Source organism: Netta rufina (genome assembly GCF_964035555.1).
Source record: "Netta rufina genome assembly, chromosome: 15".
Classification (NCBI taxonomy): domain Eukaryota; kingdom Metazoa; phylum Chordata; class Aves; order Anseriformes; family Anatidae; genus Netta; species Netta rufina.
This window is the reverse complement of record NC_140138.1, coordinates 1,437,247-1,464,675: the sequence shown is the minus strand read 5'-3', so window position 1 is coordinate 1,464,675 and position 27,429 is coordinate 1,437,247. Positions and strand designations below refer to the sequence as shown.

General features: G+C 40.2%; 1 protein-coding gene across 1 annotated transcript in view; it reads left to right on the top strand.

Annotated features, from left to right (window-relative positions):
* CIITA (class II major histocompatibility complex transactivator) overlaps positions 1 to 25,600 on the top strand; it is a gene marked incomplete at both ends in the record, with an annotated part of 36,961 nt that extends 11,361 nt beyond the window's left edge. Inside the window, 17 exons of the mRNA XM_084296233.1 lie at positions 1,983 to 2,126; positions 4,420 to 4,548; positions 4,981 to 5,040; positions 6,384 to 6,467; positions 7,102 to 7,152; positions 9,557 to 9,706; positions 10,945 to 11,085; positions 13,386 to 13,451; positions 13,911 to 15,618; positions 15,730 to 15,900; positions 15,999 to 16,070; positions 17,452 to 17,532; positions 19,523 to 19,615; positions 22,573 to 22,656; positions 23,440 to 23,523; positions 24,762 to 24,845; positions 25,528 to 25,600. Of these exons, the coding sequence (XP_084152359.1) occupies positions 1,983 to 2,126; positions 4,420 to 4,548; positions 4,981 to 5,040; positions 6,384 to 6,467; positions 7,102 to 7,152; positions 9,557 to 9,706; positions 10,945 to 11,085; positions 13,386 to 13,451; positions 13,911 to 15,618; positions 15,730 to 15,900; positions 15,999 to 16,070; positions 17,452 to 17,532; positions 19,523 to 19,615; positions 22,573 to 22,656; positions 23,440 to 23,523; positions 24,762 to 24,845; positions 25,528 to 25,600 (3,275 nt within the window). The remainder of the gene's footprint in view (positions 1 to 1,982; positions 2,127 to 4,419; positions 4,549 to 4,980; positions 5,041 to 6,383; positions 6,468 to 7,101; positions 7,153 to 9,556; positions 9,707 to 10,944; positions 11,086 to 13,385; positions 13,452 to 13,910; positions 15,619 to 15,729; positions 15,901 to 15,998; positions 16,071 to 17,451; positions 17,533 to 19,522; positions 19,616 to 22,572; positions 22,657 to 23,439; positions 23,524 to 24,761; positions 24,846 to 25,527) is intronic.
* Positions 25,601 to 27,429: the final 1,829 nt, after the last annotated feature.

Sequence of the window (27,429 nt, the reverse complement as noted above, 5' to 3'; positions counted from 1 at the left end):
CATTTTTGCGCCTCTGGTTCCTCGGTCAGGGCCATCAATTGGGTTCACTCACCTCTTACTTGCCTTTCAAAGTGGCATCTGTGGAAGACTTCCACCATCTCAATGCGTAATCGCGGCATCCTCCAGCTTTTTGGCGCCTCTGGTTCCTCTTATTTTTTCCGGGGTTACCTCACAGCTGGCCCTTCCCAGTGACTTCGGGGGTCCCACAATCTAAGCCTGGACACACCTGCGTTATCGTCCTATCCTATATCTCACGGGTTACTCAATGAGACGGTTGGCGTATATGGGGAATCACCTTGACACTGATGCACTGTGACCACATTCAGTTAATGCTCTCCTCCGCAGCTCTATATAATAGGGCTATTTAGTGAATGCTCGATGGACATACCTTAAAAACAAAACCACCACCCAACACAAACCCACGAATATATATATACACAAACACAAATTCATAACAACATAACCTAAACTTATTAGAGAAACTCCAGTACTAAAAACAACAAAATCTGACAACAATCATTACTTTGACCCTTGCAGACATTACCCAATCTGCCAGCCACCTGCCCCGTCCACATAGCTTACACCTAAAGCATGGCACTGAAGCTGCCAAGACGGCACACAGACATGCCTGCGGACAAAAGACTTAGTCCTAACCTTACAGTTGGTTTTTGCTAGACATATACATGCAAGTATCCGCGCCCCAGTGTAAATGCCCTCAACAGCCTGCCCCAGGCCTTAAGGAGCGGGTATCAGGCACACCCAAGTAGTAGCCCAAGACGCCTTGCTAAGCCACACCCCCACGGGTATTGTGGCCATTTTAACAGAATACTGACTGGAAAATTTGCCCGTTGTCCATTTCACATTGGCATCTGGGTATTATGGTGGAGTTAATGACTGGGATCATCAGCCCAGGTAGCATTCATATCAAGGATCTGTAAATACTGAAAAGCCAATATTTATTTTGGAAATAGTTTGATAAAGATGATGAATAATCAACATGTACAGTTATTACACTACTTACGGAATATCCAGGAGTGTTTGAATTTATTCTGGTGCCTCCTGCAGTAATTGGAAGTAATAGAAGAAAATGAAGTGGAGGAAGAGAGAAACTTTATCAAAAAATATAGCTGCAGCAACCTAAGCAGTTCTTAGCCCATATAAACACTGGTGGCTGCAGCAGGGAGCATGTTAGAGCAGTGAGAATTGTCTGGGTTCTGTGTGGTACTCTGAAACACTATAGCAATTCTTAGCTCATGAGTAAGTACTCACATGAGTTCTGGAGATGTATCTAGTATGAATAATTTTTTGTCTGGTGCCAACAGATATTGGTAAGTTTGGAAAGAAAATGGATTTTAAAATAACTGTGGTAAATTCCACAGTTGCAGTGAATGCCCTGTTACCAGAAGTGAATTCTCAAGTTGACCATACACAATCAGCCATAAGGTCTAGGGAAGAATTCTGTGAAGCAGCTGTTCAATCTTTTACTGTTCTTTGCTGTGCTGAGGAGATGTCTCCTAGTGCTACCTGCAGGTCTCAGGAACTGGGATATAGCATCCCAGCCAGAAGCTGCTGACCCTAAGAAGAAATTGTCATACCAGTACAGAATGGGATTCTTCTTTCATCATCTTCACAGCAGTCTTCTCATTCCCCCAGTACCTGCTGAGTCTGTGCTTGCACCACTTATATACTGATGAATTTACAGAAGTTATAATTTATTCCCAGGAGCTTTAGGCCCAGATGGTCAGACTGCAGTATCCCACTCCCCTGATTTGGGTAAAAAATTGAAAGGTCTCACTGCAAACTGGATTTTAAGTAATTCAGGGTTAAAACTCAACTCGGGGTTTTTTTATCAGTACCAGTTCCACAGCATTAAGATTTTAATGCCTTGTGGTCAACAGAAAGCCACAGCAGCAGACTTGTAATTCTGGTTGACAGAAGTGTTGACTTTTATCATAGCTAATTGTATTGTGATTTGATTTCAGACAGCAAGAGACAAATCATGGATTCAGCATTGGTGTGTGAAAATGGCTATCTTGATTTGCTGCACAGTGACATCGATCCAGTGCATCTGTTTACTCTCTTAGACCCTAAGCCATCTGGAAATGAAGAGGGTGACTTGTTTGCAGGTTAGTAATACACTAAAAAGCCCTTGAATAGTTTAGCTGTCATGCTGTAATTCATTGCCATCTCCTCTGGATTAAGTAGCCACCTAATGGCAGTTATCATGGTGGCTGGACTAAATGCAACAGACACTTGGTTTTACAATATGATAACTTTGTGACTATCTATATATAAAATAGGGACTCCTTCCATAAATTACCATGTATTTAAAGCCAAGCACAAGGTGCTGCACCCCAGTTGGGGCGATTTCAACCATCAGTACAGACTGGGGGATGAATGGATGGAGAGCTTCCCTGTGGAGAGATACTTGGGAGTATTGGTGGATTAAAAACTTCACTTGAGCTAGCAATGTGTACTTGCAGCCCAGAAAGTCAATCGAATCTTGGGCTGCATCAAAAAAGTGTGGCCAGAAGGTTGAGGGAGGGGATTCTCTACCTTTGCTCCACCCTTGTGAGATCCCACCTGGAGTACTGTGTTCAGATCTGGTGTCCCCAGCACAAGTAAAACACAGGACTGTTAGTGGGTCCAGAGGAGGGTGACAAAGATGATCTGAGGGCTATTTTTTAGCCTAGAGAAGAGAAGGCTCTGGGGAGACCTTATAGCAGCCTTCCAAAATAGAAAGGGAGCCTACAAGAAAGATCGGTAGAGACTCTTTGCCAGTGTGTGTAGTTATGCAACAAGGGGAAACAGTTTTAAACTAGAAGAGAGTAGATATAGATTAGATATAATGAAGAAATTATATCTTCATATGAGGGTAGTGAGGCACTGGTAGTGAGGCACAGAGAAGCTGTGGATGCCCCATCCCTGGCAGTGTTCAAGGCCAGTGGGAGGTATCCCTGCCCATGGCAAGGGTTGGAACTGGGTGATCATTGAATCATACAATATTCCAATTGGAAGGGACCCACAAGGATCCTTTAGTCCAACTCATAGTTCCACAGAGGACGACCTAAAAGTTAAACCGTGATCTTTAAAGATCCCTTTCTATGATAATAGGAAGCCAAGCCAGCAAGCTAACTGCAAGCAAACTATTTCATTTCATTTCCAGCTGAGATCCTAAGGCACCAACACAATAGATGTGCATTAGCAGATGCTGTTTTACAGCTTTTGAGAGCAAAAACCAATAATTTCTTTATTCTGTGACGGAGAAAGCAGAAAGACCAGGGTGGAAAGGTGGCAGTTCCTTACATACAAGTTGCTACAGCTAAGCAGGTTGGAAGGTTGGCTTTGGCTTTCAAATTCTGCTCCTGACCTGGTGTGGGCATTATGGAATGTTCTATTCTTCCTGAGTTTGTTGGCATAAAGGTATGAGAGTGTGTCTATGCTGCTGACTGTGTTGTGGAGCAATAGCTGAGCTTATTTGAAAAAATGAGCTGGACTATGGGTTGAGAGTGGCAATAAAAGAAGAACACAAGTTAGTGTATACCAGATATGAAGTCTATAGTTATGTGTCACATAGGCATAAAAAGTTACCAAATTAGAGTGATACCATTTCACATCCTTGTTGCTTTCCTGAGTGACCAGTGTCAGCAGGTGCATGTGCAAACCAATGCAAAACTGAGCACCAGAATCTGGAATCATCTATGTAATTAATTATTTTCCAGTTTGAGTTTTGCTCTCTCAACTTCTATTACTAACATCTCTGCAGGAGTTTTTCTGCACTGCCATGGCCTCACTTGCTCAGTGACTGAAAGTAGGTTGAAATAGGGATAAAGGACTACCTCTTACTACACCAAAGATGTTTCATTGATTTGAATACTTCTGAGCCTTCCCATTGTCTGAGAAGACATGGATAAATTAAGCAGTGTCAAGACATTGCCCAGGTTATGGAAAGTAGGACATCTCCATTGTTAAGGTGCTAATATAGTCCGACATGCTTTTTGTCTTGGCCAACTGGTATTTTCCCAGGCAATTTCTAGCTGCAGAGCTGTGGCTAGCATGGACCCAGAAATACCCTGAAGAGGGAATTTGAATGGTATCACCACATACTGAAGACTAAAGAGGTTTAATAGTATGGATAAGTCCAGGCCATGTCTATAGGCCATAGTGTCATGGAACGGGTTCTGAAACATTTTTATTTACTAGGAGAGGTGGATCCTCAGAGTTTAACAAAAGTGTTGATTTCTGGGTAACTAAGTTTACTGAGAGTTCAGTTCTGTTCTTAGGTAGCCAACATGTACCAAAAAGCCAAAGCTGTATGCTGAAGCACTAAATCTGCCTTTTCTGCATGTCCTGCTTTCTGTTATTTTTCTTTGGCTATGGTATCCATTGAACCCAATGCTAACTCCTTTCTCATTCTAGATTCTGAAATTGATGCCAGCAACTATGATCAGTTGAATAGTATGGATTTCCTGTGTACAGTGGAAAATGATGAAAATGGGGACGAGTTGTATCCCTCTTCCAATGCCAGAGAAGCTTATGCTAGAATAGGTATGAAAACTTTTTTTTTAGGTGCTTGGTGTCAACATGGTCATTATTTTCTACTTACTTGATATATCTATTTCTTACAAATTCTACTTTTGCTCTAAAGTGGTGGCATATATTCAAGTGTCCTCATGCATAGTAAGTTGTTACCACTACGTGGTACCTAAACCTGTGAGTTGTGAGGAAACATGCGCAACAGTTTGTGGTTGTCAGGGGAAAATCTCTCTATTAATGGATCCTTCTGCTTAACACTTCCTGTCTCCACTTCTTCTTTCTCATGTTCTTTGTTTCCTGAGCAACGATTTACAAGAAAAAATTATTTTAACTCTTTAATTTCACTTATACTGGAGAATTCTGTTAATGAAGTAAACCTACAATAGTTTTGCTGTGCAATTTACTATGATGTTACTGTGTTCCTTTTTTTCTTTTTTTTGGTAGCTGAATTAGCAGAATATGTGCTCAAAGATCAGCAGGAAAAGCAAGTGGAAGATAGTTTTGGTAAGATTTATGTGAATAAAATTAATTTTCTCCATGACAGTGTTCTACCTAACATCTTACATTGTTCCTCATCTCCACAATCAGAATACCAGTAGGGTTTCTGTCACCTGGTATCCTCTTTCACCTCCCTCCTTCTTCCACCTGGGAATTGTGTCCTGAAAAACTCCAAGGATTTTCTGTATTTTGAAGGATTTTCTCAAAGAGAGCAGTTGTATCTCTGACCAAGTTGCAGGTCACCTCATCAAAGCAATAGCGTATTTACTGCTTGACTGCCCTAGTGCTATATAGGCTCTCAAGCACCATCAGACTTATTCTGAGCAATTGACACATATTGACATGTATTCAAGAAGCCTGAGCCACCAAGAGGAAATATCATGCATACAAATGCAGTTCATGCACCCTTGTTTCTGTCCAGGATGCACAAAGTTGCCTGAGAAGGCGTGTCAGATTTTACTTCTCTCCCTGATCAAAGCAGTGATGGTATAACATACATGTAGTAAAGGATTTCTTCATATCAGTGCTTAACCAGGGATAATCACTTGGCTTGTTGTACAAAATCATTGTTTTGGCTGTGGTGCAGCCGTTTGCTATTTTAGAGTATATATTTAATGTGTGGCTGCTGGGAAATCTGTAGATCGAAAAAGATTCACACAATATCTGCACATCCTCTTTTACACTTGGGGAAAGTATTTTGGAATAACTTACTAAAGATAATACCATAACTAGGACAATTAATTCTGGCTACAAGAAACCTATGTGGCTTTAAATGGTTTTTACTGCTCCCTGTTGTGTTTAGAATTTGGGGGGTTGGTTACACCAAATGGCAGTATTCATATTTATCTTAGAGGAAATGAGATACAGTATGAGTATTTATGTCTTTGCCTGTAGAAGACTGGTATAGATAACTTCACAGCTCTTACAACACAACATATATAAATGGTTCAGAACCTTTTACTCTACATCTAAAGGAACTAATCATTTTCATATACAAAATGAGCAAGTAACTTCAGTAATACTGAGATCACACAAAAAATATATCTGTGAATCAGCTGTGATGTTTAATTCTTTGCTTGTCATTAGAGCATTGAGAAGTACTTGTGTTTTAGTAGCCACTGAATTTGCCACAGTAGATTAATGTCACACAGTGAGAGAGTCTTTGGCCAGAGTTCTGAGGGCTTTCTAAATTGTATAGATTTGGATATGTTTTACTGCATGATTTTTGGTTTCCATCTTTTATTTGGAGCATGTTTGCTTTCTGCTGGTATCTTTCTTTTCCTTTTACCTCCTCCTGGAATATTTCTAGGAGAACAAAGGTTGACATTTGCAATATTTCACCTTTTTAGCAGGGAGCCTTATTTTGGATGAAATGACTGCTGAAAACACTGAGATATTTACTGATGTAAAGATGCAGAAATGTCACAAAAGAAGTAAGTAAAAAATGGTGAGAGCTTGAAAGTCTGTAGTGTTTGGATTCCAAATATGCATTAGGGTACTTTGATTTTAAAAGCAGCCTCAGTATATTCCTCCTATAGTTCTTCACTGACATAAACAGATGTGCTTCCTCTGACTTTGTTTACCCTCTATGGGCTGGAAGTAAAATCTCACCCCAGCACATTCGTCATAATTTGCAGAATCTGTTGTCCTCTAACATAACATTAAGTGTGTTATATTTCTTCCCCCTTTTTTTTGTCATCCATGTGAAAATTTTAATTTTGTTTTCAGTATATCTGTAGCTTATCAAGCATTAGTTGAACTTTAGTTGAACTATTCCCTTTTTAACAGCAAGAACTGCAAAAATGTTTGATTAGTGGCAAAAAAAAAAAAATAATAATCTGAAGCCCAATTCAAACTTCAGTATTGTAAAATAATATGAGACTATTCACATTCATGTTTAATATATTGGACTCATGCAGTTCTGAAATAGCTGAATTGAAACTGCTAGCATCTCCTTCTACTTTAAAAAGTTAAAATTAGTTTCCACAATGGACACTTAAAAATGACAAACTGGATTCCATTTCTGTCACTTAATATCACCTTTTTTTTTTCTTTCAGCATTTTTAGGCTCCATAGAGAGTTGTGCTGATGTTTCAGAACCCAAATACAAGAAAATTGGTAAGATATTGGCTGAACAGTAAAAGGTTATTGAACATATGTTGTCTTTTGTTCCATAGGGCCTTCCTCTGTTAAATGTTGTGGCTCTACCTTCTAGAGAAAGTCTGTTCTTGTAGATTTGATGATATAACACAGAGGTGTGTTTTCATGTTTCAGTGCTTCCAGTAGGGTAGAAATAACTGTAGAATCATATACCTCTTATTATACACCTCAGTCTAATTTATGATGCAAGAAATCAATGATCTCTTATCAGTAGGTATTAAGATGTTCATTTTAGGACTGATTACAGTCCTGTGGTCTGGAGACAGAAGGATCCTTATGCCTCAAAAGCACAGATTTCTGTTGGGCAATAGAAAAATTATGTCCTTTGCATCAACAGAGACACAGCTGAACTCCTCTAAACTCATCTGAGGGCAGAAAGCAGACCAATGGCAATCTTCATAGCTTATCGTGTACACTTTTTGTTTATTATGGGTTATGTGACAACAAAAGAGAATCAAAATTTTGTTTGGCAGGAAATGCCAAACTATGGCTTAAGTGTGACACCTTCCAAACATACAGTGAAATATCCTAGTAAAAATAACAGTGAAGAAACTGCTTCTTGGACCAGTCCATATTCTACAGTCCTTTACACCAAAGTAAGAATTTGGAGAAAGGGTAATTTCTAGGTGTTGCACGCTCTCAGAGCATCCACAAGGCAGTAACTGCAGCCAGCACACAAGCTGTAACTTGTTCCCCAGAGTAAATGAGTGTTCAAGTTCTTAACCCAGCTATAGGCTAAATGAGCATCTCAGATACAGCTAATGCAGCAAAATACTCTTTCAAAAAATGTGAAAGCAATTACCTCTGAATGAAGATATACCGTGTTTTGAAGTGCTATATGCATCCTTGTGTGTTTCTCAGGCTTCCTGAGAGAAGCTCTGATTGCACCAAACTCCATAGCCTTTTATGTATTGGGACAGGTAGCCAAAAGTACCTTGCCACCTAGAGAGCCATCCAGATGGAGCTTGGATCCTGGGACTGCACCTCAGCACACCTGAGGCCTGCAGTTTCTAAGTACTGGTTTAGTCTGAATAAAAGTCACAGCCAGGGCACATACAGCCAGGGGACTGTGACCCGAACTGATTTTCCAGTGTTCATGTGGATTTCTGGCAAGAGATTGAACAGAATTAGCTGGATGGATTTGGAAAGGTAAACAGACTTCCTCATGAACTGGTCCTTGCTGGTTTTAGGTTATTCAAATGCAGTTAAATTTCTAGGCAATTAGTAGGTATTAAAGGCAGATTATCGCCTATCTGTTTAAATTCCTTTACAGATTTGGCACTTTTTAAAGCTTACGTTTATGCCATGCTAACAAAGAGAGTTTTGATAGGGAAATGGCACATCGGTTCCTGATTAAAATAAATAAAGTGAATGTAAAACACCTCACCAAAAGGGCTTGCATTCTAGTCTGTGGTGTACAGAATCATGGCAGAGCTAACATACTTTGTAAAGCTTCACCTACCCTTTTTCAGAAAGTGCTGAGAATACTGTCACTCTCTTCACTTTAACTGACCCAACAAAGGTGCTGGTGGAAGGACTAAATATAGATGACAGTGTAAGTACTGAGGCCAAAAAAAAAAAAAAAAAAAAAAAAGCTTATTGACAGAAATTTGAGCTACACAACAAAATCAGAATTAATCTTCCCTATTACAAAATGAGTGTCACTGTATGATCTTAAAAAGGCAAACAGACTACCTCTTCAAAAAATAATGTCTCTACAGTGAAGAGGATAATGTGGACTAAAGTTCAGTAATAAACCCAAAATATTTCAAAGGAGTTGAACGAAATTAAACTTCAGATTGGCCTAATCTTTTGTGGCTAGGTGGAGCTATAACAGTACTTGATCTTCTAAATCTTAGTAACACAGTGGTTCTCAGATAGGAAATTATGTGGGAATTTTATGTGCTTATTTACACACAAACCAAAAAGCACCTTTAAAAGCTTGTTTATATATAGACCACAGTAAAAAAATAGAGATTTCTATAATAACACATCAGTTTCTGATAGACAACGTAAAAACATCCTACCCAAACTACAGGTTTGTATCTCTTGACTAACCATTAGACCACAGGAAGTGATTAAATATAAACTTGATTGTTGCTGCTAGACAGGCAGCAACACAACCAGCTCTGAGAATAAGGGTGTGGCAACACCAGGGAAACCAGCAGACCAGTTTAAAGCAAAGTATATCTCAATTAATATATAAGAAACTTTCACTAAGCAAATGAAATCACGTACTACATGTAAGCCTCCCTTCCCATTTGACTGCTTCTTGAAAGACCTCTCCTCTGGCCCACTTAGTTGCTAGCCATAAAATAACTTTCTCCATTTCTTTTTGTCTCCTGTTTTCTTTTTTTCCAAGTGGATGCCCCTGCAGTGTCTACAAGGAATGGCAGTTTCTTGGCTCTGCCTCTCAGCAGCCATCCAGCTAGCTCCACCTCGCTAACTCACCAGCACATGTCCTTTTCTGTTCCCGCTATCAATGCACTGGGAAGAAGTTTTGTAATTCCTGGTATGTACAGGACAGCTATGCCTGTGCACTCTTGTACAGGGTGATTTTTTTTATCTTGTAAGTCCAGTTGTTGACCATGAACAATGGTGGGGAAAAACCAAATATGGCAGCCATTTCAATGTAGCACTTAAAACTGCTCCCACTAAGACAATGAAAGTATTCAAGGAAAATTTGAAGTGCAATGCCATAATGAAATAGAATAAATCTTCCGTTTAATTGTTGAAATACTGTTTGATTAAAAAACAGAACAGAGTTATTTAATGTACACTAATCTAAATAATTATCTATTGGTCTTAAGAATATGAAATCACAAATTTTTCATTAATAAACTTGTGTTTAATTTCAATTTCTTTCTCATTCAGGTGTTTGTAAAGGGCTGCTAGGTAATTATATTTGAAGTGATATATATACTATTAGTGTATTAGCAATAGTAGAGCAAAATCTAGTGTGGAATTTTGTTCACAAAAAGCAAGTACTAATCCAAGTGATGGGCTGTATAGTCACCTTGTTTTGATCATGTTGTGTAGCAGAGGGTGTGCAGGGTATACTGGAAAGTGCTCATGACAAAGACTCACAGTCCAATAGTCTTTGCTGTTAAATCTGTGCTGGAAAGGAATCAAAAACAATTGCATAAGTTGGAAGTCTTGGAGTATCTGAAGCTAGTTGAGGCAGCACAAAGTATCATAAGAAATTGTGTCACACCCACAGAAACTCGGGGCTATGGGTGATTGAGTTGCAAGCACTCCATCAACAAAAAATTCCCTGGTGCAAGTTCAGAGGGAGGACGCTTGCTAGCTGCTTGTACATTTGTGTTGTACAATTCTGTGAGAAAGACAGTGCAAAGAATGGTAAAAATTAATTCAGATATGTAGTGAATACATACATTTTCTACACGTTTTCTCTTCTGGAGGATCTGTGGTCCATACATTTACAGACTTTGCCCTGTGTACTGTGCCTTATATTAATAGACTTTGTTTTTTGACTGTCAAGACACAATGGTCACTAAAAGGTGGGTAATCCTTTATATTTCCCATTCATCATCCTTTTAACGGTTTGTTTAATGGATTCTGTGGCTCTCAAGTGATTCTATGAACTCATAAACTCTCAGCTGGTAGTATTTGCCTAGAACATACAAAGAAAGATAAGTAGCTTTGAGAAAACCTTTTCTGTTTTTAGAAACTTTTGGAAACAAGGAGCCTTTAAAAACAGGACAGTAATGATTCCGCTGTCAGTTTCAGGATCTTCAGCACCTTTGATTCCAGAGTGTCTACCCTTTGGCATGAAAGACAAACAAGAGAATGTAGACTTTGCAGATCTTGCTCAGCAGAAAAATAATTTTTTAATAGGAAATGGCACATCAAGTATTATAGCATATCCAGGTAAGTACAATAATCTATTATCCACATAAGTAGACAGAAAGTACTGGAAAGTCACTGCTGCCGGCAAGGTGCTAAGCTCCCTCATTTTGGTCACTGGTAGCTGTGATACACTCAAAACTATCATTTGTTTCTCGCTAGCACTGACTACCTCCACTGAAACAATGTTTTCCCTGAGTTTTCGAGTTAATGTATGTGGTAAGTGTGAAATTATTTTTTATATGCACAGTACTTTGTATTGGAAGAGGGAACACATTCCTTCTACTCAAAGACAGTTCAAACCCTGCAGGCTTTACTCATGTTGACCTTATTCAGGAGAAGAAAAAATAGAGACATTTCTTCCTTTGTATTGATCACAGACTGCTTAGTCTAATAGGCAAAAAATGAGGCAGATAAGGGGTTTTAGAGCTACTGGGTCAGTTATATATTAGTAGCCAATTCAGTTTGCTACAAAGACCAGTCTTACCTGGTTAAAACTATTACAAAAGCCCAGTATGTATGAGCACAATCAAAACTGCAAGTTGTGCTGGTACTCACTTGTCCTGGGCATCTTAAATGCTCTGTGCTGGAAGCCAGGCTGCGGTCAGCTCTTATGGAAGCCCTGAAACCAAACTGATGTCTTTGACTAAATGATGCAGACGCCTAATACAGAAAGACTTATAAATAAATGCATATATATCAGAGTCTTGGTCAGGCTGTAACAGTCACACTCGTAGCAGACTTTCCCTTGCACTTCCAACTCTCAGCTTTTAGACCTGGGAGTTTGATTTCAGTGGTTACTCAGTTTCTTATCTCTGTGTATCCTGGTGATTACAGCTACTTGCAGCTTAGTACAAGTGTTTCGTTGCCCTCTGGTGGCTAGCACAGCTCATAAGAGCAAAATTTTAAAGTGGGGATTAATAGTCAAATAACCCTAGATGTGGGGAAATACTCGTAAAAGTTGGATGCTGCTTTGGGGAATCCACAATAATAGTAATTTCTGATTGATTTACAGCAGCACAATGTATGTGACTATGTCACAAACCTCAGAACTCCTAATGCAGGAAAAAAAAAAAAAAAGCATATAAGATCCCAAACCATTACTAACCATTACTTTTTTTTTTTCTTTTTTAATGTCATTAACACCTGATTGGTTTGACCAATGCTGCTTCCTATCTAAATATCTCATTACAGCTTTTCTTGGTTTTCTATTCTGTTATTTTTATTAAATGAAATAACTAGTAAAATCAAAATCAGGCATATCCCTTCTTTATGTAATATCTTCAGTGGATATTTCTTCTACCAGGAGAAAACTCTTATATCAAATGTATTGTCTTACTGGAAGAAGGACTTACTTATCAGAAGTCTGTGGGTGCTTCCTTGGTAGAAGCCCCTCTGAACTCTAACCATTACCCCTGTTGCTGCTGTGCATAATAGGAATTAATTTCCAGATCAAAAGATTAAGCTTTGTACTGTTTATTGCCACATTCTACATCAGAATGAACCAATTATTATGACAATAAATACAGTTGTGCAAATCTAGGGAAATGTACCTGTTTCTTTCACATTTCTCTTGAATGTGTTTACCACAAAACTATTGGTGAGTTTAGGTTTGTTAGTCTCTGTCCTGCCACTTAAAGCCTTTGCTACCAAACATTTTGACAGAACTGACGCTTTGTCATTAACCATATATTTGTAGAAAATACGCTTTCTGATAAAATTTCCAGTTTTCTTTGTGTATGGCAGACACTGCTCATCTGATTAAGTGTGAAGGTCTGCAGTAGTTTGAAAACAGTTTGAAAAAAAAAAAGAAAAAAAGAAAATTGGACAGTGACAGTACTTTGTCAGGAAGAGTAATAGGTAAACTCTGTTACCAATAGTCAAGTTTTTACATGTCACTATGTCACTTATCTGTGACTTTCATACTTAATACCTGCTCACGAGGAATAGAATAACAAAAGGAAGCTCTTACTTTTGATGACATAAAGAAGTCTTATGTGTGAATATGAATTTATGCACACTGACATTTGAAGACAACAGTGGATGTCAGCTTGTTATCATTTGTCTTCTTCACACCATTGTGAAGGTGTCATCTTGTTTAGTGTCATAAGGTCTGCAAGAGTTCATGTCAGCTGAAATGTACACTTTGGAGCTTTTTTTACCTTTCCCATGTTAAAAAATAAACAATTATCTCTCTCTGGACGGTACATGGTTTATATTGTAATGAACTTGAAAATTTGGACTAGTCTTACTGTTATAACTAGTAAATCTGAATCAGTGACCATTTAGGTGTCTTTCTCAACTGTATTGTTATGTTTCTCCAGGCTTAGAAATATTCAAAGAAGTCCAAGTTCCTCTAATTCCTTCTGAAGAACTTTTCAAAAGACCAAGTGAGTTTAGATCCCTCAAACTTGAAACTTCCACATTTTTTGACAAATGTTGCTCTTTTCTTGTCTATAGAAAAAGAAACTTGTTATCGGAATTGTCATTCACAACAATTTGTGAAGGTGTTCCAAGTTGTTGAGCGCAGTTCCTGTTTTTAAGATCTTTGACTTGTACATTTTTAGACATCTAGTTGTACGTCCTACTTAGAAGGTTAATGTACTCAGCTATTGCATAGATACCTCCAGAGTGATTCAGATCTTAGGTGTAAAGGTGTCTCTGTTTTCTGCACTGCCAATTGAAGTACCTGGAGTTACATGGGATAAATCCAGACCTAAATGCTCAATGGGAGAACGGGAGCTGATGTATTTCAACCATATTACAATTATGTAATTACACCACTCTGAAACAATGTTGCAGTTTTTGGACTGTCTTCTTCAGTTTGCATGTTTGTGTTATTTCTCCAGGGTCAGTGGAAGTTTTCTGTAGAGCGCTTAAGGATTACTTCGGAGACATATGCAAATATGTGGCCATGGAGCGTGAAGTGACTCTTGATCACTTGTTTATTGATGGTACACTTGTGCAAAACCAAATTGAAACCAAGACTGGAAAGCACAGTGTAAAAGCAATGGAAAAGGAGCTGGTAACTTACAATCTACAATGGAAGGAAAAGGCATCACTTGAAAGAAGCCAAATATTTCAAATCCCAGGAGGTAAAGATTTAGAGACTAAAGTGATTGTGGTGCTGGGAAAAGCAGGAATGGGCAAAAGCATTCTTGTACAGAAGATCTGTCAGGACTGGTCCAATGGAGAGTTTCCTCAGTTTGAATTTCTCTTTTGGTTTGACTGCAAACAAATAAGCTTGCCTGAGAAGTGTTACAGCTTGAAGGATCTGTTTCTTTATTTTTTTGTAAAACCTCAAGAGGGAAGCAACGAGATCTTTGAGTACATATTGCAAAATCCTGCTAAAGTCCTTCTGGTTTTTGATGGTTTTGAAGGGTTGCATGACCATGAGAATTTTCCTCGTTGCTCAGACAGACAGCCTGACAAAGGCTTGTACAGTATAAAGGAGCTGCTTTCAGGACTTATCCAAAAAAAAATACTCAGTGGCTGTACTTTATTACTTACAGGAAGACCAAAAGACAAGGTGAACCAGTATGTGTCCAAAGTGGATAAGACTATTGAAATAGTAGGATTCTCTCCTCAGCAGAGAGAATTGTACATAACCAAATACTTTGAAGGATTACCCTACTGTGATAATGCACTGAAATTAATCAAAGAGAGTGAGTACCTGTTCAGTCATTGTTACAGCCCTGTTATATGTAGATTTGTTTGTTTTCTCTGTGAGACAGTACTTGAAATGGGAGACAAAGGCCTTCCTTCAACTCTTACTACACTTTTCCTGAAATTTGTTCAGCAAAAGATAATACCTATGCAAACAGATGTTACAGCTGTGCAAAATCAAAAGTGCCTTGCTACACTAGCCCGTATAGCCTGGTATCTTGGAGAAAAGCACCAAAGTACCATGAGAAGTGATATTCTTCCTTCTAAGGAACTTAAAGAATTTGCTCTGAAATATGGATTTTTCCTGCCATTTGCATTCCCCAAACATTCAGATACTGAGGAGGAGGAACTTGGGACCACATTCTCCGATTTTGTCATTCAGAATTTCTTGGGTGCGCTTCACCTTTTATTAGCAGAAGATGTGAAGGATAAAAGTCTAACAAAGTACCTGTCTTTTCCATCCAAGAAGAAAAAGCCTTATAACTGGTTAGACTTAGTGCCTCGATTTTTGGCTGGATTGTTGTTCCTCCAGGATGACGCCTACTTCTGCTCCCTTTCTAATAAGGAAATAAAACAATCAACCAAGAAGCAGAAAACACTCCTGAAATATGTCAGAAGGTTGCAGATAAATGACCTCTGTCCAGAGAGATTACTCGAGCTTTTACACTGCATATATGAAACACAATACAATTATCTGTTGCAGCATGTGACCTTAAGGCTCAAGACAGACCTGTCTTTTCATGGCATTTTTATTACACCACCAGATGTTCATGTACTCTACTCTACTTTAAAAAGGTCAAGAAAAGAGTTTTCCTTGGATTTGCAGAACAGCAACATTGACATGCAGGGGCTAAAAGACTTGGTTGGCCTGAAGAATGTGGCATCATTCAGGTTGGTCATTCTTTGTAAATACAAGTGTCATTCGTAGGGCTGCATGTAGATGACACTTTCCTGCAACAACCACAGTTATATCTGTTGACTTTGTGTTTTATCACTTCACAGGGCCTCCCTTGGTGATACAATCAGGCTATGGAAATACTTAGAACAGACAAAAGACTATGAACTGCTGAAACTGTCAACAGAAAAATTTGTTCTCGATCCCTTTAAGGCAAAGACAATGAAGGATGTCAGTGACCTTTCAGACCTTGTAGAAATGCAGGAGATAATCAGTTGGTAGGCTCATTTATGATATTTCCTCTGAACTATTTTTAATGCACTGTTTTGGTTGCTAAAATTTTTCTCATGTTCATGTTCTACTGTGATTTATTTAGCATGCAAGATGCCTCTGGTTGCAGCAGCTATGAAATTCCTGCTATAAAGAACCTGAGAAAAATAGAATTTGCGTAAGTGAAATGCTTCCCTGTTGATTGACATTTGATTACTTTTAAGACTGAGTTATGGATATTGGCTACAGTGTGTAGTTAGTTTATGGTAAAGAATCAAGTAAACCCCACTTATTTAGATTTTGTTTGTCTCAACTAGATTTATTAATTTATGGGCAAAACTCAAAATATGCCATTTCTGGATCCTGCAGTGGTACGGATCAACATGGTTCTATCAGTTTTCTTTGATTTTACTGAAATTTACCTCCATATTATCAGATGCAGATCTTATTCCAGTATGCAAAATTTCTTGATTGTGCTATACCTGTGAAATACTTTTTCCCCAGAAATGCTCAACTGTTCTATATGAGTCTTCTGGCATTAGTTTTCTGCCCAATCAGAGCTTAGGCCATGAGAGGAGAAGGTCAGAGAACACCTTCCAAATAAAATCTTCAGCACCTTTTCCTGGAAGAAGACTGACTTGGAAACGCTGGCTTGAAAAACGGGGTGTATTAATACCTACTTTTTTCATAAACTGCATGCAGCCCCAAATGTAGATCTTTCTACATTCTGCTGCCTAAAAGTATCCTTCCGTAGAGTGTGGAGTAATTTGGGCAGAAATTGCACCAGAGCAATGGAGAACTCTCACCAGGTCTTCATCTATTTCTTGCTCTTTTCTTCTGACCTAGTCTAGAACTATTGTGCTTGGCTTCACTTCTGATTTTATGCTGTTTTCTCTTCTCAGTTTCTCTCCTACTTTTCTTTTAATTTATAATTTTGATTAAAATTCCGGTCCTTTTAATTAGGCTGAACATGTTCTGATACCAAGGAAACTCCAAATGAGATTAGTATCTGAAGGACCAATATGATGAACAAATACTTGGAGCTGGAACGCTGAAGTTCAGTTTATGCTTTGAGCTGCAGTAGAATGTTAACATTAAGTTAGTCTGAATTGCCAATAGTTTGAAAAAATTGTGAATATTTTTTCATCTCTGTTATCAAGATTATAATACTTAAAATGAAAGACCTGAAGGAAAACAAAAACAAACAAACAAAACAAACAAACAAAACAAACAAACAAACAAACAAAAGAACAGAAATACAGGAATCTAAAACAAACAAGAGGAGTCTTGCACTTGCTATTCTGCATGTGCCACTTCTGTGCAGACCACATCTGTGCAAACAGCTCTGTTCTGTTTGACCTCAGCCTTGCTTGATCCTCATCTGGAGGCTTCAGAGCAGAAGTCCTCCCTGCAGACTGTAGGGAATGGATGCTTCTGAGGAATGTCAACTAGCTTGAATCTGAAGCTGTAGAGGAAGGACTTTACAGATTTATACCTTTTGCTGTTTCTGAGCATGAAACAACTGCTGCACGTCTATATATTTGTTTATTTTCTTCCAGTCTAGGTCCAGCATATGGCCTTCAGGGATTTCTAAAACTTGTGGAAATTCTGCCGTCATTTCCATCACTTCAGCATTTAGAGTGAGTAATGCTAAAGATTAACCTTGCTAATGCTGCTCCTCAGCAGCCCGTAATGGTGGAGGAGCTGATGTACCCAAGAAACACTGTATTTCCAACAGGCTATTTGTTTCAATGAACAAACTGAACAACAAAAACATTCAATGAATATAACTGCAGAATATGAACTATGGCCCTTCAGCTCTGTTAAGATGCTCGATAGTGGTCCATTTGACAGACCTTTGGTCACCTTCTTGTGTGTTACTCAGTGATTAATATCTTGTGAGAAAGATTTCATGCAGTGCCCCATGGGGTGCCCATGGATTTCTGATTTCTTCATACAAGTTCCATAATGGGCTCCAGCCTCAGACTCCCATGTAGTGAGGTCTCTGAGGGACTCACTCTCATGTCTGCATCAGGAGAGGACAGGTTTCCTACTGAACCAGCAGTAGTGTTGCATTTTGGGGTTAGCTTCACTATGTGTGCCTGTGCTGTGCACCCTCTGGTGTCAACCAGCATCTTCAACTTCTGGTAGCACTTGTATGAGACTGGGCTTTTGTGGATTTGTTCCATGTAAAAGATATAAAGACTAAAAAAAAAGATAAACTCAACTAGTACCTAGTTTTATTCTTCACATGCATCTTCCTTTACCAGCAGCATCGTTAGAAATAATTTGTTAAGAAATCCAGTTAAGAAATCCAATTCTCTCTCACGGCAAACCATCTGTCCTGGTTTCAATTGGGACAGAGTTAATTTTCCTCCTAGTAGCTGGTAGGGTGCTATGTTTTGGATTAGGATGAGAAGAGTGTTGATAATGCATTGATGTTTTAATTGTTGCAGAGCAGTGCTTACACCAAGCCAAGGACTTTCCAGCTTCTTGCTCTGTCCTGCCAGCGGGCAGGCTAGGGGTGCAGCAGGAGCTGGGAGGGGACAGACCCAGGACAGCTGACCCAAAGTGACCAAAGGTGGTATTCCATACCATCTGGCGTCATGCTAAACAATATAGAGGGGTGGCTGGCCGGGGTGGGGGGACCGGCTGCTTGGGGACATCAGTCCCCATAGGCTGGACATAGTCAGCAGATGTTGAGCAATTGCATTGTCCATCACTTGTTTCGTGCACATTATTATTATTAGTACTATTATTATTATTGTTATTGTTATTTTCCTGTCTTAATAAATTTTCTTTATCTCAACCCACAGGCTTCATTTTCCCATTTCTCTCACCCATCCCAGAGAGGGAGGGGGGAGGGAGCAACTGCAGGGGATTTTCTGATTTTTAAGCTGCTGAATTTTAAGCTTCTGAATTTTAAACTGCTTTACACTAGAAACAATTGTAGCAATAGCCAATACTTTGCCATCATACCAGAGGGAAGAGGGCATTTGGTCACAATGGATCAATCTATTGGCCATTTCTCTCTGTTGTATCTGGCCTTTTTATATTTTGGGAAAACAGTAGTGCTCTGAAAATGGAACAAGCCCAATGTATCATAGTGTTGTCTATCAGATTGGAAGGGGATTCGGTATCTGAAATTGTGACTACCTAAAACTCTCTCCATCTGGATACCCGAATGAGGAAAAACTTAATTTCTAATGCTTTCTATCAGGAAAGTTGATGTTTAGGCAGGGACTTAGGACATCTGCTGGATTTTGTCAGCTTTGTGTTTCTGTGTGCACAGGAAATCTCATTTCAGCATGGCTGGAACACAGCTATTTCATAAACACTTTAATAATCTTCAGCATATGGTGGAAGTGAGGCATTAAGTGCTACCATTTGCATATCAAAGGGAATGTGTCAAGCCATTCAACTAGTGAAAAAAAAAACTCTTAGGCTATAAATTTGAGAAGCAGAAAGCTGCTTATTAGAGAAAATGGAATTTGTGTGATGGTTCTTGCTGATTGAGGCCACTGCAGAGAAGTAGCTTCTCAAGATATACAGAGTGGTCTCTGAGGTGAACAAACCATGAAAATTTAGTTTAAAAGGGAAGCTAATTCTCTCTTTTTTGTCGTCACCCAGCCTTGATGCTCTGAGTGAAAATGGCATAGGAGATGAAGGAGCAAAGAGTCTATCTGAAGTCTTTCCAACACTGAGATCACTGGAAGTATTGAAGTAAGTTTCAAGGTTAACAGTTCTGGAATTCTTTTAAAAGAAATATATCAAACCAAGAGCTTAAGGGACTGTGTGTTAACAACTATGGGCATAACTAACCCATGGGCATGATAATTAGTCTATGGACATATTTAATCTGTACATTCATTAGAGAAATAGCTTAATCCTATGACAATTCCTTATTTCCATTCAAGGATAATAATTTAACTTTTTCCCTAAAACAGCGAGAGCACATTCCATTAAAAAAAAAAAAAAAAAAAAAAAAAAAAAAAAAAAAAAAAGAACAAGGTGTATATGATTTATTTAAATGTTTCAGACAGCTGCCTCAAAAGTTATCGCAATGCAGGGAAAAACGATGAAGGCCAGACCAAGGCAGATACATTGATATATCCTTGGGGCAGCAAAAATCAAAGGGCAGGAGAAAACAAAAGGAAATGGAGTAATGTGGAAGTAGGGATTCTAGGTGAGCTCACCTTGCTGCTTCTGACTTTACTGAGGGAGTGAGAGAGGGATGAGTAGCCAACCCCAGTCAGAGCCTCTCACAGTCAGGAGTCTCTACAGGAACAGCAGTGATCTGATTTTTAAAGCGGGAAAAGGTAGTTTGCTGTCATATGTCTCTAGCTTTCATTTTTCTGCTCTAGAAACTATCCAGTTTTGTAGTCACAGAATCACAGAATCACAGAATTTCTAGGTTAGAAGAGACCTCAAGATCATCGAGTCCAACCTCTGACCTAACGCTAACAGTACCCACTAAACCATATCCCTAAGCTCTACATCTAAACGTCTTTTAAAGACTTCCAGGGATGGTGACTCCACCACTTCCCTGGGCAGCCTGTTCCAATGCCTCACAACCCTTTCAGTAAAGAAGTTCTTCCTAATATCCAACCTAAAACTCCCCTGGCACAACTTTAGCCCATTCCCCCTTGTCCTGTCGCCAGGCACGTGGGAGAACAGACCAACCCCCACCTCGCTACAGCCTCCTTTAAGGTACCTGTAGAGAGCAATAAGGTCACCCCTGAGCCTCCTTTTCTCCAGGCTGAACAAGCCCAGCTCCCTCAGCCGCTCCTCATAGGACTTGTTCTCCAGACCCCTCACCAGCTTCGTTGCCCTTCTTTGGACTCACTCGAGTACCTCGACGTCCTTCTTGTAGCGAGGGGCCCAAAACTGAACACAGTACTCGAGGTGCGGCCTCACCAGAGCCGAGTACAGGGGGACGATCACTTCCCTAGCCCTGCTGGCCACACTGCTTCTTATGCAAGCTAGGATGCTGTTGGCCTTCTTGGCCACCTGAGCACACTGCTGGCTCATATTCAGCCGACTATCCACCATCACTCCCAGGTCCTTCTCTGCCTGGCAGCTTACCAACCACTCATCTCCCAGCCTGTAGCTCTGCTTGGGGTTTTTGCGCCCCAGGTGCAGGACTGGCACTTGGCCTTATTGAACTTCATGCAGTTGATCTCAGCCCATCGGTGCAGCCTATCCAGATCCTCCTGCAGAGCCCTCCTACCCTCACGCAGATCGACACACGCACCTAACTTGGTGCCATCTGCGAACTTACTGAGGCTGCACTCGATGCCCTCGTCCAGATCATCGATGAAGATATTAAAGAGGACCGGCCCCAGCACCGAGCCCTGGGGAACGCCACTAGTAACCGGCCTCCAACTGGACTTGACTCCATTTACCACGACTCTTTGGGCCCAGCTATTCAGCCAGTTTTTAACCCAACAAAGCGTGCGCCAGTCCAAGCCAAGAGCAGCCAGTTTCTTGAGGACAATGCTGTGGGAGACGGTGTCAAAAGCCTTGCTGAAGTCAAGGTAGACCACATCCACAGCCTTTCCCTCATCCACCCAGCGCGTCACTTTGTCATAGAAGGAGATCAGCAGGATCTGCCTTTCATAAACCCATGCTGACTGGGCCTGATCACCTGCTTGCCCTGCAAGTGCCGCGTGACGACACAAGATAATCTGCTCCATGAGCTTTCCTGGCACTTTTCCTAGGTCAAACTGACAGGCCTATAGTTCCCCGGGTCTACCCTCCAGCCCTTCTTGTAGATGGGCATCACGTTGGCTAGCCGCCAGTCAACTGGGACCTCCCCCGATAGCCAGGACTGTTGATAAATGATGGTAAGCAGCTTGGCCAGCACCTCTGCCAGTTCTCTCAGTACCCTCGGGTGGATCCCATCCGGCCCCATCGACTTGCGCACATCCAAGTGCTGTAGCAGGTCACCAACCATTTCTTCATGGATAGTGAGGGCCACATTCTGCTCCCCCTCCCCTTCCACCAGCTCAGGGTACTGGGTATCCAGAGAAAAACCGGTATTGCCACTAAAGACTGAGGCGAAGAAGGCATTAAGCACCTCCACCTTTTCCTCATCTCTTGTAACTAAGTTTCCCCCCGCATCCAGTCAAGGATGGAGATTCTCCTTAGTTCTCTGTTTTGCGTTGATGTATTTGTAAAAAGATTTTTTGTTGTCTTTAATGGCAGTAGCCAGATTGAGCTCCAGATGAGCTTTGCCCTTTCTAATTTTGTCCCTGCACAGCCTCGTTACCTTCTTATAGTCCTTTGAAGTCAGTAGACTTCTGAGTGTAAATGTGTGCAGTGTCTCATTTACCACACAGAACTAGATACTGGGGTCCATTTAAAGTAGTATTTTTCTGGGTATTTGTTTTTCTTTCTTTTTTCCTGCTTTTGTTTTTGACTGAGAAGTACCAGTTACTGCTCTCCATTTTTTGCAGAAATGTGCCAAATTTAATCTTTTTTGTAAGGAAAGACTCTTGAAACTGTGTTATCTTAAATCCTGAGGAAAGCTCTTGGGTTAATGGTAACTCTAGGCCTTATCACACTGTATTGTAGCATCACCTTTGTTGTTCGGGACAACATCTAAAATCAATTTGCTCCATATATTAATCAATTAGAATAAATGTGCTCAGCTAACAAAGCCATCTCATCTACTGTAGCTTATCACAGAATAAGATAACAGATGTGGGTGCAGAGAAACTAGCTACAACTCTTCCTTCCTTATCTTCATTAACAACACTAAGGTAAGTGGTTGTGTCCTGTTCAGTTGTTTTACATAACACACCTTACTGTCTCTGTCATAAATCACTGAAAACAGAATCCATGTGCACACAACTTGCAATAGCCAAGTTTTGACTACAAAGCCTGAAAGGAGAAGATAAACATATGACCCAGTGTAGTCATACAGAAGCATATCTCAGGAATATAACAATGAACATACTGATTTTTAAATCCAATTCATAATACCTAGTGCTTAATAATGCCCTTTACAAATTCACACACAAGAATATGATCCATTGCAAGCTTACATGTATGCAGAGCTTGCTAAGCCATCAATGAAGTAGCGCATACTTGCTGGTAAGGGACAAATGGCCCATTCCACTTCATTTATATCTCTGGCATAGGCATGAATGAAGTGTCTCAGGGGGAATACAAGAAACTGTGGTGTGCACTTCTGGGATAATTTGCTCACATTGAAATCTTTTGAATGCAGTGCACCAAAGATCTGAGCCTCATTTTCTTGCAGATTATTAATTTTCTCTGATGTAGTCAGGAATGTTCTTAGTACTCATTAAGAATCCTAGACCTATTTTTGCTGTAGCTGTGTAAGCTGAAAAAGGCTATTTGCCTTGCTTGATATAGAAACCATGAAACTGTTTAGAAACATGAAATGATTAGCTGCAATTAGATAAGGAAAATTGGAAGTTAAGATGTACCAATGATATCCAGAATTTCGTGATCTAATATATAATCTGTTTACATTGTTCATTATTTGATTGTAACTATACTGGTTTTGTTGTCTGCAGCTTGTACAATAATAACATTTGTGATTTTGGAGCAGAAAATCTTGCAAAAGTTCTTCATGCGATGGCATCTTTAAGAGTGCTAGAGTGAGTATGAAATCTTTTGAAATGGATCAGGAGAGCTTATTTGCTTGGATACTGAACATTCAGATCTTCCACGCTGAGGGTAGAGGAGACAAAATTTGCAGGGAAAAAAAAATCTGCGTGGTTATGTTGGGCTTTGAAGCTGACATTCGTTGAGACAGAAAAGTTGTGGAAAGATTGAGGTGACCCCTGATCCATATCTGCCTGAAAACTTAGATTGCAGTGGCAGAAAATTCTTGAGAAGGTTGATCTGATTTTAGGAAATGCTGAAGGCTTGTCTTGTTGTTGCCTCTCCATATAGGAAAGCTATGCATTATTCCCAGTCTTGTGTGAAGGGCAAAGGCACTTAGGTGGAGTCTAGATAGTCAGTGGTTGGAAGGGTTTAAGGAACAATTCACTGTAGATTCTTTGGAACCATTATATGCTATGGCAAAGGAAATGACTTCATAGTTTTCTAGGTACTTCGTAACGTAGCCAGCCACTGATGAGGGACATGTGTGGCAGGAGTCTGGAAATCTACACACTTCTACCACCATTGGGTGTAGCTTTGCCCCTCAGCTGCGTCTGGAACTCAAAGCTGGATGTATTTCATTCCTTGCTCATTCTCTAGCCAATCTCATGGACAGGCACTCTGTCAGGAAGCCAGTTAGTGGCTGGGCTGTTGCTCATGTCACCTGGAGCCCCAAGGGCAGCAGCTCAAGGAGGCAGTTACAAACTGGCCAATGTTTTCTTAAAATACCTGGAAGATGCAGAACAGGGAAAGAGTTTCATAGATGCAAAACTTGCTAACTGAAGAGGAACATCCATGTCCATCTTTAATGCCTACTGACAAGTATATATGACTTGTTGGCTCAGCGGGAAAAAGGGGAAACTTTAGCTCCATGACATCTGAGTGCTGTAGGACGAATCAATCTGGAGGTGAGAAAAAAAAATCGGATAAGCAGTCACTGGATGGAGAGGAAAATTTGGTTTTAGTTGGGAGAATATGGTCATGGGGAGATGGAGAAAGACCTTAGGTACATAGAATAAGGAAACAGGTGGAGTAACCTAACTTAATGGAGTCCCAGTTTGTCCTTTTGATTTTTTTTAATTTATTTTTTAATCATGGATCTATTTTCTTTTTACTTTTTCTTTCCCCTCTATATACAGATAAGCCCCTATATTATTTTTGCTTTTGAAAGAAATGTTTGCACTGGTATTTGATCTGATCTGAATTAACAAGGTTTTTTTACTCCCCCCAGTGTTCAGTATAACAAAATAACTGGTGTTGGAGCCCAACAGCTGACTGACAGCCTACGAAAATGCCCCCATATAAAAAACTTGTTGTAAGTTTCTTTATACATTCACATCTAAGATATATCAAATAGATCTGCAAATTGAATTCGAACTCATGCTAAAGCTGTCTTCTGTATTTGTCAGATTTATATGAGGCACAAAAAAGTAATCACCAAAATATGAAAGCAGTCACACAAATGTTAAAAATGTCATCTCTGGTTTCAGCAGTATTAATTTTCCATTGCTCCAGGCAAGCAAGCTTGTACTGCTTTAAGCACAGTTTACACTGAGCCTTCCATCACGTCTTCTTCCAACTGTAATGATCTCTGTGCTGCAGGACTTGTATTTGAGGGATAAACAATTAACAGCCATCATTACAGGTTAAATAGACTGAAGCTGCCAGTACATATTGAGGGGAAGGGAGTTTGAAGGGAAACTAAAGAATAGTTAGGGAGGCAGGACTGTAGTGTGTCCTGCAACCAGAGTCAGCTAGAGTATGGGGGAGTGGACTGCTTTCTTTTAAATTAAAATGAATTTTCATTTGTTCCATAGATTAAATACTTCTGTAGAATAGAATGATATTCAAAATGGAAAGGCAACTTAAAAGCAAAAACAAAACAACAACAACAACAAAAAATCACTGCCACCAAAAAACACAAAAACAAAACCCCCCAAAAATGTGAAATAAATTATATGTCTTAAAACCTTTCCTTTCTTAACATGCACTTACAGGATATGGAATCCTACAATTCCTTATGGAGTTCTTGAACACCTTCAGCAGCTGGACTCGAGGATCAGTGTGTAGGTTCAGTTGTATCCTGTAAAGGTAACATAAATTCTGGCTCCTTGAGATAACAAGATTTGTTTTTGTGGCAGCTGTCGATTCTGATAGGTCTCACTGGCACCAGGCGCAGGAACAGCATAATTGCCTACATGGTTACATAAAGAGATGCTGCCCGTGAATGGCATAGATCAATATTGCAACAAATTTCCTTTTGGCCACTCACCTCGATCCCCCATTTCCCCAACACCAGTGCTAGCAGACTGCAAGGGCTGAGTGGGCAAGAATGAATGAACCTTATCAGCTACTCCTGGTTCAGCCCAGTTCAGTGACTGGCAGCTGGCCTGCTAATCTGCTCTTTTCTGTTGGTCAAAACTAAATAACTGTTATTCTCATGTTTAATAGATGAGTTCTGTACTCCTCAGAGATTGTTTTGTACTGATTTTTAGTCAGTCATTTCACTTTTCCTGTGTTTAATCCTCCACACCTGTTTTGCCTCCCCATGAAGCTGTGTCTAGACTGTACCCAGAGCAAACCATTGGTCCCTGCATTCCTTGTTGTCAGTCCTTTTTGTGCAGTCTGCCCACAGGCAGCCACTTTCACTTCACTGATTCTGCCTGCGCAGTCTTAAGGATCCTTGAAATAGTTACTTCTGTAGAAAACACTTTGCTGATGGTCACAAGGATTTTACTGCCTTGATGCTGCTGAGCTGAGGGAGCTGCAGGGGCAGTTACAGGAAATTAAGTACAGGATTTCTCCTCCCAGCTTTCTGCCATGTGCTTCCTCTTGCTGCTGAAAAAAAAAAAAATCAGGATGCATCAGTGAAACAATCTATGTAAGGAATAAGAAGTTAAGTCAGACACCAGAGGCCTTCTGGCTTTCTTTCAGATGGGCAAAAACAGATTGCAGAATGATTTCCAGGCTGCTTGAGCTGTGGTTTTGAATGGCCCTGGTAGAGGCTGCAGTTGCCAATGGCTCCTGAAGCTATGCAGGGAGCCAAAGTTTTGCATGACTCTTGCTCTCAGTGCACTGATCACCATATGTAGGTTTAGCTGTTTTTATAGCTCTGATCAGGCTACAGGTTTTGGAAGAGCTGGTACCATACCAGCATCACAGACTTGCTTTATATGGCAGCAGGAAAAATCTGTAGCGATTCTTAATAGCTGACAGCACAATGAAGTACTAACTCTTTGTCATGTTGAATAATCATACCTACTTAGGTGAGAAGACATTAGGGTTAACAACAATGCTGGGAAGCCTCGTAAATGCAAAGTTTTCTCTAATCCTTCACACCTTCCTCTGCAACTATTCTCTCATATCTCCTATGCATTTCTGTGGCACAGGTTGCCACATTAGTGTAGCATCTGAGCAGGTGAGGAAACCTTTGTCTTCATTAGCACTGAGGACTGGTAGCAGCAGGGAGTCTGGATCCTGTCTTCCAGCTGGAAACATCCATCATCTACCAGCCACTGCCATGTTTTTTTCAGAGCACATAATATATATGTGGGTTTGGTGATGTCCTGGTTTCAGTTAGCACAGAATTAATTTTCTTCCTAGTAGCTGGTGGAATGCTGTGTTTTGGCTTAGAATGAGAAGAGTGCTGATAACACCCCGATGCTTTAATTGTTGCAGAGCAGTGCTTATACTAAGCCAAGGACATCTCAGCCTTTGCTCTGTCCTGCCAACGGGCAGGCTGGGGGGTGCAGTAAGAGCTGGGAGGGGACAGACCCAGGACAGGTGACCCAAACTAGCCAAAGGGGTATTCCATACCATCTGACGTCATGCTAAACAATATATAGGGGTGGCTAGCCGGGGGGAGGGGGCCGGACTGCTCGGGGTTAGGCTGGGCATCG